This window comes from Aulonocara stuartgranti, assembly GCF_965226115.1.
Source record: "Aulonocara stuartgranti genome assembly, chromosome: 18".
NCBI lineage: Eukaryota > Metazoa > Chordata > Actinopteri > Cichliformes > Cichlidae > Aulonocara > Aulonocara stuartgranti.
In genome coordinates, this window is record NC_138954.1 from 29,413,730 (window position 1) to 29,426,597 (window position 12,868).

Sequence of the window (12,868 nt, forward strand, 5' to 3'; positions counted from 1 at the left end):
GCTCAAACTTTGGTCTCACTTATGGGCATGGCAAAGTTTGGAGATTCACCTGAATTCTTATTAGGGATGGACCAATCTGATATAGAGTATCTGTCCGATCCTGACCTAAATTACTGGATCGGATATTGGGGATATTGCTTTCACACTGAAAGCACCTGGAGCCTCGCTACGTGCTGCCAAACCAGCGTTACATCTCCATGCAAGCTATCCCAGAGAAGTAAAGCAAGTGTTTAAGTTCATCTCTGAATGTTTTTAAAGCATTCTGATGTTAATCTTAACAACCGATATATGGAGCTCGGAGGTCTGTGCGTTGTTGTTGCTAAGTCTGACCATACAATGGATAGACTCAAGTTATACTTTGAAAAAAAAAGTGCTGCAGGCTAAACAGTTTTGTGGTTCAGGAAAAAAAAACCTATGAAAAACACTTTTTTTTCATACTTGTGTTAAGTTTTGTATAGAAATTACACAAAATTCAGTCTCAGGTTAAATGTGATAGAAACAGCTTACACTGACATCCATCTTGATAAAAGATGAGTGTCATGAAGCTGTTTTCTCATTTATTTGCACTGCTTTCCACTCTGGATGTCTATTTATGTTAAGCTTTAAGTATAAAAGGGTCCAGTCTACAACTTGTTTTTTTGAACTTGTTGAATATAAACATTTTGTGCTGATATTGCACTTCTTTTTTCAGAACCAAAGAGTTTTTGAAATCAGTATAAAATTGCATTTTAAATTACTTTTTAAATACTAAGATTTAAAGTTCTCCTAAAGGTTTAAATAAAAAGATCAGTATTGCTGCAAAATATTTTGGGTGCAGTGTATTTTTGCATACAAGTGTAATAGCATAGCTATTACACTTGTGTTTTGTCTCTTTAAGCTTGAGTAAACAAAATGCAGCGAGATATTTAAAAAAAAACAAAAAAACAAAACATTTTTATTGATTATAAAATAGACTATATCGGATTCATATCGGTATTGGCAGATATCCAATTTCATGATATCGGTATCAGTGTCGGACATAAAAAAAAAGTGGTATTGTGCCATTTCTAATTCTTATTTGTGCAAATTAGCCTCTATGTCATAAATTCCTCTTATGTTTACATCCTAAGACAGAGGGATGTTTTATAGCCCATTTCTCATATCTCAACCTAGTGTGGCAGCAGAATTTTTTTGTTATTGTGTGATGTTTCTTCAGCCTTACACTAAACTCCACTAGCATATGCCTTAGCTCCATCTCCTTACCCAATACATTCAGTCAAGCCAATAAGTGGTTTAACAGCCTTTTCGGTTAGTTTCATCCCCCTTCGAAGTTTGATTTCCAGGTACTGCTTTAGCTTGTTTAGTGCATTGTTAGCAATAGCCAGATTTTTCCAGAAGATGATGCACTTGAGATGAGTACTCCTTTCTGGTAGCAGGGTGCTGTAATAATTCCCACGATTCACCAACCTCTCCAGTGGACCTCTGGAGACTCTGATTTGGATAAGCAAATTTAGATAAATAGACAGTATTAAAAAGAAAGGATCTTATGTATGATAACCACCTTAATTCTTCAACACAGTCTGAGCTGTCTTAGGCACCTTTCTTGTAAATTCTTTAAACAAATAATCCGCATGCTGACTTAATGCAGAGCGACAAACATACAAAAAAATGTGTGGTCAAAATATTAGGACTTCCTCGTTTTTTGGACACACTACCGATAAAAATGATTTAAGTATTCATGTTTATACATGCATAAATACATTAAAGCAAAGCGTCACAGTAAGTCTTTAGGTACTTTAACCAATCCAGTGATTGACTCCCCAAAACAAACAAAATTCATTATTTTATTTAATCACAAGAAAGTGGAAACAAAAGCAATAAAGGACTGTAGGATCTAAAATGCATGAACATAACTATTATGCATAATGAGTTATAAAAGGTTTAAACAAGAAGCTAATCTGATTTTTAAATATAGTACCAGTGGTCGGCTACTTGTGATCTGCAAACAAGAAGGACAACTAGTGAGGAACCTCAGGATTTACAAAGAGTTTCACAATGCAACACGAGCACTGGAGCACTGGAGTTGGACGAAGGGTATAAGACTACAGTTCACTGCGTCTTATGTCTCGTTCAGCCTTCGATACAAGTCAGCCTGCGATATAAATCTAATGATTAGCAGTTATCTGTTGACTTTTCGCTCTCACCAGATTAGTGTACATATGATGAGCTGCAAGTTGTGGCTTTTTGGATAATTGCACACAAGCATTAGTTGAATCCCAGCATGCCTTTTCTCTGTATAACTAGTCTTCTTAGTAACATGGGAAAAGCAACAACAAAAGTAAACACTTCAAGTAAAAACTTGAAGTGAAGTAGCTAACAGTATGTTTGATACACTGCCCTCAACTGGCAGTAGCCTATAACAACACAAGCACGATGCCCAGACGTTTGTACTGGGGTTACTTTCAGTATTCTTCCTGCATACAAACACACATTACATGGCTGTGCAGAGAAAACCCTTGAAACTGAACTACAGTTTGGATCAAATTCATTTTTATTTTTTAAAAACACAAACGATATTAGTAACATGGATTTCTGGTGATATATTTTAGGTATTTGTGAGCTGCTGGAAATCCAGAAAACAACCTCATAGCACATAAAATTTCTCTACTTTGTTATGCACCCATTATTATGGTAATGTCCAGGTGGAAGAATCTTAAGAGAAGTTCGACTCAACACATGACAAAGTAATTTAGACTTGGTCATTTATGATCTGAGGAAAAAAAATCCAATAATACACAACTGTGAGAGGCTGCAGTGTATGAGCCTTTGTTTTCAGAGTGACTGCAGTAATAGGTTCAGCTAAACATTAATTTAACAGGAATTTCAGCCTATCCCTCTCTACAGAAGAGCTTTTGGGATACCAGTGGGTTTTATCACGTGCTATTTATTTCAAGTACACAACATTCCATTGAAAGACGGTTCATGCATATATTACTTCGAGGCTGGACTATTTTAATTTATTATTTTCATGTTCTTCTAGAAACTTTGTGAAAAAACTTCAGTTGTTCCAAAATGTGACAGTACTGTCAGGGATTAGAACGAGACAGCATATTTCTCCCATATTGGCGTTTGTTCATTGCTAGCTGTTAAATCCAAAATCAAATTTAAAATCCTTCTCCTCTCATACAAAGCTCTCTATCAGAGTGCTGGTTTACTTGTTGTTCCTAGAGTAGTTAAAAGTAGAATGTGAGGCAGAGCCTTCAGCTTTCAGACCCCTCTTCTGTGGAACCAGCTCCCAGTTTTGATTCAAGAGACAGAAACCCACTCTACTTTTAGGATTAAGCTTAAAACCTTCCTCTCTGATAAAGCTTCAAGTGACCCTGAATCATCCCTTAGTTACACTGCAATAGGACAAGTCTGCTGCGTTTTTCTTCTTCACTCAGCCTTTTTGATGATGATGATGATGATGATGAAGATAATCTTTTATTTTGGACATATAAAACAAACAACCAATATATACATAGATAGCTGCATATGTATACACACATACACAGATATATGCTCAAACAAAATAAACCAAATCTCAATGACATGAAATAACTCAATCATGAAGTCCGAAATGGTTTAGTTCTGATGGGTGAGTACTGTGTGTTAAGGACCGAAACATTGTTACCTCCTAAATATGATGTCAGGTCCTCTAACAAAGGTGGTGGGATTACTGACTGTTCGGCTGCACTGTCTAGCCACACTGCTAGAAGGTGTTAACCTCTTACAAACTACTACTATTACTACTGTTTGTAAGAGAAGGAAATCACGGTTTATGAAGAGCTAGCGGGAGAGCTGGGATCTTGTAAAATTTATTCTAACATGCCAAGTGAAAGGAATGACGTTTCCCATTCAGGTTTGTAAGAGGTTAACACCTTCAAGCAGTGTGGCTAGACAGTGCAGCCGAACAGTCAGTAATCCGAAAGCAATTATAGATGAGAGGGATTGTGATTTAAATGACTGTACTGATAATGTGTCTGCAGAAAATGGTAGAAAGATGAGTAAAACAGGAGTGTAGCAATCAGTTTTGTTAGTCTGAATCTCTCATCCTGAAGCCCCTGGTCTATGATATTCCCTCCAGTGACATTCTTTTATGTTTTGATTTTTCTGTTTCTGTGTTTGACTTCAAAAACAGTTCCCCAGTTGACAGGGAAAATCTTACCCCTATTGTTCCATGAAGATTACTCATACACCTAAAACTGGAGTTATCAAATCTGACACTGAGTCTGCTATGTTGAAATGAAGCCATTCTTCCCAGTATTTTTGCAAAGTCGTTTCACTTAGTGTGTCTGCATGCTGACGCCCTCAGCATCATTATATCAGTGTAATGCCCTGGTGGCAAGGGTTATTTGTCAGGTAGAATGTGTAACACTCTGTGTAATTAATGTTACAGTTATGGATTTAAAGAGAACTAAAGAAGGAACTAAAGACAGAGAGAAACAAGCAATTTAAAAGTACAAGGAAAGTAAAAGTAACATCATAAACAGGAATCTAAGGAGCTTTAACATGCTTTAAAACCAAAAAGAAGTCACAAACCCACAATAGGCAAAATGAATCTAATGATCTTCATAAGTTTGGCTCAGAACTAAAGGTAGAGAAACAAAGTGGCAAAGGGGCTTGTACCAGGGATCAGGAAAACAATCATGCATATGAAGTTTGGATTGACAGACTTTCCAAGTATCCTCATGTTGTATTTAATGATAAATCATTCTGTGTGAATAAACCTTAACACTAGTTAACAACTTTAAATTCCTATTTCATTATATATCTCATTAGGTTAGATGGGGCAGTTAATTCTCCAAACAAAGCTAACAAAGCTGGACTTGCAGCAGTGATATTGCTCGCTGGGAAACAGATCACTTGTTAAGAACTCATTTCAGGCACTCCTAAACTGGCAAATGTTTACAATGCTGACATGTGAGAATCACCCTTCAACACTTTCCTTAAAGATGTAAAGCACGGGTGCTTGTGGGGAGAATTTGCATATGCATACCTGTACAATGCAAAACAGGTTTTATTGCATGGGGCCTGAAACAGAAGGAGAACCTAATTCTAAGATGTTTCCAACAACATGAAAAGTACTAACAGAGCTAAAAACTAGTACTTTTTGTTCCTTTTAAAACCTTTAACAACTGTTACTTTCGTGGTAAATGGTAAAAACAGTTTAAATCTACGTTGCAGTCAAGTCTTATGGCAGTTGAAATTGGCAGCAATTGCAATGTATAAACTTGTGACTCTTGTTTGACTGGTTTATTTATACCTAGACACTTTCTCTGATCCATAATGACTAAAATGATTTTTTGTGCAACATTTGCTTTAATTATACTTTCTGCTGAGTGTTTCTTGCTACACTTGGTGTTGGCTCTCACTGTAGTACTGTAGCTTAATCCATGTAGGTTGTTTTAATTATAAATCTTTAGATAGTGACTTATTTCATAGTGTAATCATCACGTTTTATCCAAAACAAAATTTCTGATTTCCGAAATTGATTTCGGGAAATTTTTGAAATTTGTGTGTCGTATGCTTAAAGATTTTTGAAATCTTCTGAAACTACAAATGTGAAAAAAAAAAAAACCCAACTGGGTACCCAGAAATCTGGTGAATAATATTTCTGGCAGTCTAAGCACAAATACCTTGGTGTGAAGCTGTTCATTAGAACAAATGGTTAATCTGATAAAACTAATCTGACAAAAGGATGCACTACAGGGGTCTTTAAAAAATTACTTATGCTTTGGCTAATTTACTCATATGAACAAATGGATGTTTTTCATTGCACTGTCTCAAGCGCAAGGATGAGGCTTTTCAAAGATGCCTTAAAAAGGAGAGCTCAAACCCCAGCCTGCGTAGACCAGCATTAACTAAAAAAGACACAAAGATGAACAGCAGGAAACAACACTGGAGCTGCACCTACCAGACGTCTGAGGGGGCCTATGGATGAGCTTAAAATTAAGAAAACCCTTCTCTGTGAGAAATTAAAGGAAAATGAGGCTGAATGGGAAACCTTGCTTCAGGTTAGCTGATTGTGTCACTCCATCATAATGTCATTTTTGGTCTTAACATCTTTTTTAGACTGAGTTTAACAAAATAATTTGTAGTCTTTCCACCCAGGAGCTTGCACCCAATGCCAAACATCAGGAACAAACCCTAGAAACAAGTTCTCGTGAGGAAAAACTGGAAAATCAGAGAGGCAGAAGAGGAGGAAATGAACAAAGAAAGAAAGGACAAAAGAAAGCAGAAAGGAAAAGGATGAAAAACGAAGAACAGAAGAAGAAAGTGAAGAAAACTTTGAGAGTGAGAGAAAGATGTGATGAGAACATAGAAGATCAAAATAACAGCTGAGAAGAAACGAGAAAAGGTGGCAGACGCAAAGCAGCAAGAAAGAAGAAAAGAGATTAGCTCGAGCAGAGGATCTAAACCCCAACCTCTACCCTCTCTCCTCCTTCCAGTCTTACCTGTGCTCTCACTTTCCCTACTACTATTTACCCTTGTTTTGCAAACATGTACAGTGCACCAATTTCGGATGAAATTTATTGAACTATCATGTATTCATTTTAAAATAAACAGCGGTGCTCCAGTTTTAGTCTTTGCCTACATCATTTTTCATCAATAACAAAAGGAGGAGGGGGCTCCAAAAGAAGAAAAGCAGGTTACATAATGTTTCCCCCAGTCCCCCTTTGGCTCTGTCTTTTTGTCTGTGTAGTATCATCTTCGAGATAGTCACTTACTAGTTGTGTATATTCTTAAACAATTTGGAAATACAAATTGTTAGTGCAGAGATTTCATTTCTTTTTTCCTCTGGAGTGAGGGCAGAATTCACTTTAATCTTTCAGTTTGTTGGCTTAATACCAATCATTTATACGTTTTGTTTTTCATTGTCCTGCAGATATATTTGAGCTCAGTTTTAAAAACTTTCAGAAGAAAAGTGTAGCACATAGAATATTTATACAGATTTCTTTATTCTGAATTATGTTTTAAATGAGTAAAAAGACAATTTGTCAGAAACAAGAAATCCATTTCACACCGTGCCTCCTTACTGGGATCCTGAAAATAATTGTTAGCAACATTATTTCTTGGTCTTGAACAAGAAAACAGTTGCCAAACCAGAAATAATCCACTAAGTAATCTGCAGGCAAAGAATACAGATTCATATAATGCATGATAAGAGTATCAGCGATGTGAGAAATAAACATTACAAAAATTCCTTAGCTTATTATCCAGGTAAAACATTTATTTTAAGTCAGTGACTTATTTTAAAGAGTGTGAGGAAATGTCTTAATTGCAACTAAAGTACTGGTACACATAGATTTTATTTGAGTTATTAAATTTTGTATTTTCTAATGAGCTTTTATTCATATTTCATTTTGACTTTTTAATCTGGTTTAGTTTCCATAGTTGATTTTCTTGTTTCACTCTGGTTTTTATGAACGTGTTTACTTTCAGTTTAATTCCTCTTAGTTTTAGTCTTTTATACACATCAGGAGCATGAAATGAAAGCAGTTGGCTCACAGTCAACACAGTAAGCATGTTTATTGAGACTTGTAGAGTGATAACAGATACTAAAACACTTTATTTTATTTTATTTTAGTTAGTTTTCAATTTGTATATTTTTTATTCTAAAGTCTAGTTTTTATTTTTAATGCGATTACTTATGTTACGTTTTTCCCACATCTAGTCTTAGTTTAGTTTAGTTTGAATGAACTATAATAACCTTGATTCCATATGTGTAAAATCCCTCAATTTAGCAATGTATGATTCAAAACGACAAAGGAGAACAATTAATAAACATTTACAACAGAAAATGAATTGTGTTTAATTAAGAAGCCCAAAAATCAGTCCGTGAGGGCTAGGTGGCATAACTGGCTCTTTGCTAACATTTTTACTGAAAGGTTATTAAAACAGGGGACGAGTGAGACAGTCAACGGGCGCTGTTGTTCAACTGCCTGATGTGGGAAAACTAACAGCTTGGCTCCTTTATCTTCGCCGGCAACCTTTCATGGTTTAAGTACCATTTCCCATTCACAACCAACATTTAAATATTTGTAGTAAATGGCAGTTCGTCGCATTTCGCCCACAAACAGATGGAGATTATCATATACATTAACAATAGAGGGCAGTGTTGCTTAAGCAGACATGAAAAGCTCGTGAAATGTCCGGGTGTGGTGACAGTGCGCCGGCGCCTGGGATGCATTTTTATTGTAGACGGTTGGTTTTATTATCAGGAAATCGCTTCACAATAGATCCCCAGTTCATACATGGGCAGGTCCGCCTTCCTGTGTAGGAGGACCTGTGAGCTGTAAAGCACGGGTGCTTGTGGGGAATTAGCATATGGATACCTGCACAGTGCAAAACAGGTTTCTCTACATGTTCCAGGGCAGACAGAAGCAGGACCCCAGTCCCCAGTGTTTTCACACGGTTAATTGATCAATGAAACTGAGGTGGAACAACAAAGCAGTCCTCTTTGACCGTTTGGTCCTTTATTGCTCCCACGCTAAGTAGTGGTCCGTTTGAATGTTGGTTGTAAATTGAACATGTTGAGCATACTGTTGTATATCAAGTTTCCTCTTGGCAGAAGCACAGTGCTGTGACTGTCCTGGCTGAATTTCTGTCTCATGATTTACTCTGGGTTCTCTTCATATCTTTTCAACTGACTCTAAAGTCGTTTCTAAACATAATTTTCCTCTGGGATTAAAATATTCTGATTCTTAAGTATAACAGTGATCACTAAGGAAAGAGAAGTCATTGTATCACAAAGCAGTGTGGAACATATTCCTGATTCCAGATTTCACCATCTCTAAATAAATATTAGACAGATGAACATTACATACATGCAAGAGGATAGTTTAAGACATTGAACGCCCTGTTAAAGATAATGTTATTATCTGAAATGACATTAGATGGCAGTCTTTCATAAGTAGTGATCCAAAGCTGTTTGAGTCATTAATCCTCTATGAAAAGTGGCTTTATTGTAGTTAGAAATTTTGTGATTTCAGGTCTCAGTACAGAGCATGTCAGGATATCTAAGCATATAAAATAAATGAAAGCATTTCAGTTTTTTCAACTTGAAAAATATGGTAGCAACATCCTTGTTCAATAACATGTGTTCTGTTATTACAGGAACACCTGGCCATTAAGGGTAAACCATGGTTTTAAACTGTGGGGTTTGAAGCCAGGAGACAGGAAGTAAAGCAGAGTTAAATGAGTACATTTTGTGCAGGTAAAGTAAAGCAACAAGAGCTTACTGATGCTTCTACATCCAGCAATTTCAGTAAGATTTCACCTTGATTCTTATTTTTTTGTTAATGTTTGATGGGATGTTAGGCACAAACTTTGTCCCCTACATTTCCAACCATGGACTAGAGTAACACATGCACCTACTAATATTTTGCCCATTCTTGGGATTGTGGGAACACACAAGCCAGAAGGAAGGATAAAACACCATGACCAGACAAACCTGCTTCTGGAGAGATTACATGAGTGAGAAATGCACAATAACAAACTTGGTGCATTTGTAAACAAACTTTTATTTTGGAGCCCTTGAGCGCAATTTAAAACAACTGCATGTTAGGAGAATGACACTTTTCAAGTTCACCAAATCGACCATTGGTTGCAGTGGATTCTTTCTCACAGCAAACATAAAAACATAACAAAAAACAAAACCACAGGGACAACTTTGCCAAAAACTCTCATTAACAAAAAAAAAATACATTTCACACTGCACCAGTTTCTTGGGATCCTATAAACAATTTAGTACCTGAATCTTTGCTGAACCAGACTATAAAGATCCACAGCAGTCTACAATGCTTAGCAAATGTTTACAATCTACGATAAGAAAACAGAATACCAAAAAAAATAAAATAATAATAATTACCACCCTGACTGATTATAGTATCAAAGATACAAGATGTAAACATTACAAAAATACAAAAACTGCTCAGGATGAGCAGATAGGCCTATGTAATTCTGGTAAGGCACTCACGTCAATAACTTATTTTAGAGACAGTGTGAGGAAGTGTCTTAAATACTACTGAACTAGAATTTAGGCAGTGTTATACATGTATGCACAGATTCTGTATGTACAGTAACCACCAGAGGCACTTAATTTGGCAGTATACAAGTGGTAATAAAAAAAATAAGAGTGGAGTGGAAGAGGACAACTGCAACTGTCTGTCAGGGGGAAACAGTTCATGCTACACTGATTTTGGACAGTCCAGCAGGGAGAAACCAAGTCGGTCCTCTTCTGAGGGGTGGATTCTTATGGATGCAAGAGTCCAGAAGAACTGTGGCCTACATGTGCCTCTTCATGTGGAGAGCCAAGTGGTCTGAACGGGAGAAGGCACGTTCGCAGAGGTGGCACTGGAAGGGTCTGTGTCCGGTGTGCTTTCTGAAGTGGCGGGTCAATTCGTCTGATCTGGCGAACTTCCAGCCGCATCCTTCCCAGTTACAGTGGTAGGGCTTCTCACCTGAAAGATGTAAACAGAAGCATATTAACATATTTTATATGACATGTTCACAAAACAAACAAAAAAAAGCAGAAGAAAACAAAAATTATATTAGATTTTAGATTCTCACCTGTGTGTGTTCTCATGTGCGCTTTGAGATGGGAGCTCTTTGTGTAAGTCTTTCCACAGCCGGGGAACTCGCAGTTGTGCGTGGCAGCGCGTTTTCTAGCCCACGATCTGCGGGCTCGTTTCTGCTTCATGCACCCGGTCTCATCCTGCGAGTAAAACTCGAGCAGAACCGGAGAAGGAGAAGAGGGAGGAGTGAGCACCATCCCCTGCATCGACAGTGGACGCTGCTGCTGTTGCTGCTGGTGAACGTGGACCTGCTCTCTCTGCGCGTTGTAGTGTCCCTGAAACGATGGCACACCCTGGTGTGCGTAAATCGAGTGATATGGCGCGTTCATATATTGACCCTGGAGATGGCTTTGATTACTGGGATGGTGAGAGCTCATGTGCGCGTTTAAGTGGTAGTGTGCCGTATGTCCGTGGGATGCAGCGTGCTGCATGGGATGCGTGCCGTGAGCCTGCAACCCACCATGAAATGCAGCCTGGTGGTGCGTAAAGGTTACTGGCTGCATTAGGTTTTTCTCGTGAACGTGTTCCATAAAGTTCTCACCGCTGGCGGCCATCATGCAAGATGGACCCCCAGACTCGGTTTTGATTTTATATCCAAGCGGGATCGGTGCGGTGGCAGCTGGGCGGTGAAGGGGAGCCGATGGAATTGAGGCTGAATTCAAAGCTCGCAGTTCGGTGAATTCCCGGTCATCTCTCTCCTTGCCCGCGCAGTCCGGTGAAGCATCAGCCGGGTAACCTATCTCAGGCCTGAGAAGCTCCACCATAAGACTGTGAGCTGGGCTCGACTTTGCGACGTTTGCAGTTCCGTGGCAGCCCAGGTGAGAGGGAGGATGATCGCTGCACTCCGTCACAGCACCACCGCTGCAGCTTTCCGGCGAATCCGGGAGAGAATACATGCAGTTCTGCTGCTGCTGCGTTGGTGGGATGTTCCCATTGCCGTCGCTGTCGCTTAGAGCATCGCGGCCGATGGTGTTGGACAAAATAAAATCAAGATCCAAAAACTTTCCCAGTTCGTCGTCTTCTTTGGAGGGTAAAGCAGGAGAACGCACCATGTTGAACTCCACTTCCCACGGCGGGTTATTTGCATCACCTGTTGCGCTGTTCTGCACTCCCTCATCCACCTTTTAGAAATGTAAAGGAGCGCAAAATTTAAAAAAAGTTAGAAGAAAGCCAAGCTGCATAGTCGGTCAACAGTGAGAAATAGATCTACAAACATATTATGATAACACACTAGAGTTACCACAATGTGCCATACTTAAATGTTCTCTACTTACATTATCCAGTCCTTTGAGACTCGGAAACGAGATTAAGGCAGGCATCACTGCTTCAGCCACAGCCATGTTGACCGTTTTTAAAAAGAGTTTAAAACGCCGAAGTCCTGCAGATGCTGTCCTCCGCGTCCGTGTGCTCTCTGAGTGAAACCAGGATTCAGGATATGAGTAACAGCCCGACTGATGGACTTTTTATAGTGGTCTACGGTTGAGCATACGGAAGTGTGGGTTAATCCCTCCTCTTGCGCGCACACACGTACACACCTCCCCCATCACCTGCACATTCACACAGCAAATAGTGCAAACAGGTTAAACCAAGCACGGGTTCGTGTCAGGTAACCGCTGCTATAAATGTAAAACAGAAAGAGGAAAACAAATAAGATGAATGAAAACTTAAATAAATTCCAAAACCAAAAATAATTATTTTGATTGAATTGACTGGATTTTATAATTTTTGATTTAATGTGGTGAATATGTTGGTTTGTTTTCACTCATCACAAATATGCTGGTAAATAATGACGAGGCTTAATAACAATAAAACTAACCTTTCTCACTGTGCTTGTAGATTATTTATTTATTTATTCTTCAGCTTTCTGCGATGACTTTCCTACTTGAACATAACATCGAGTTCACCTCTACAGCAGTAAATCTAGTGTATCTCCCAGGGAAGCCGAACATTTCCCGTGAGGAAGCTACAGAGGGCAGCTTAGGAATGGAATTTTAACTCTGTGTATCAAATATTCCAAGATATATTTGGCATATATGCTTTGCTGAGGTGCCCTTCAGTACAATGAAGTGATTAAAGTAATGTGTTTGTGTGTTTTATAACTGATATTGTTGAAATCGAGAACAAAACATTGAGTGCCTTTAAACTCAGCAAATCTGGCATCTTACCAGTTTCTTTCCAATCTCTGACATACTTATTTGTCCTACATTGATCTCTGCGTGTGAAGCTGCTCATTCCCGAGGCCAGTCCGAACAACCGGTTAATCTGATGGT

At 38.5% G+C, this 12,868-nt stretch overlaps 1 protein-coding gene across 1 annotated transcript; it reads right to left on the minus strand.

Annotated features, from left to right (window-relative positions):
- Positions 1-9,525: 9,525 nt before the first annotated feature.
- klf17 (Kruppel like factor 17) lies at positions 9,526-12,075 on the minus strand. The gene is made up of 3 exons (XM_082513975.1): positions 11,873-12,075; positions 10,594-11,719; positions 9,526-10,484 (listed from the first exon to the last, which is right to left on the minus strand). Exons 1-3 carry the CDS (start codon positions 11,936-11,938, stop codon positions 10,309-10,311), a joined length of 1,368 nt encoding a protein of 455 aa, XP_082370101.1. The 5' UTR covers positions 11,939-12,075; the 3' UTR covers positions 9,526-10,308.
- Positions 12,076-12,868: the final 793 nt, after the last annotated feature.

Excerpts from the sequence above, each read along its gene's own strand:
- klf17 (XM_082513975.1), bottom strand. The coding sequence starts at position 11,938 with ATGGCTGTGGCTGAAGCAGTGATGCCTGCCTTAATCTCGTTTCCGAGT. Across the intron at positions 11,720-11,872 it reads GTCTCAAAGGACTGGATAAT|GTGGATGAGGGAGTGCAGAA; the intron begins GTAAGTAGAGAA and ends CATTTCTAAAAG. Across the intron at positions 10,485-10,593 it reads GCACATGAGAACACACACAG|GTGAGAAGCCCTACCACTGT; the intron begins GTGAGAATCTAA and ends TACATCTTTCAG.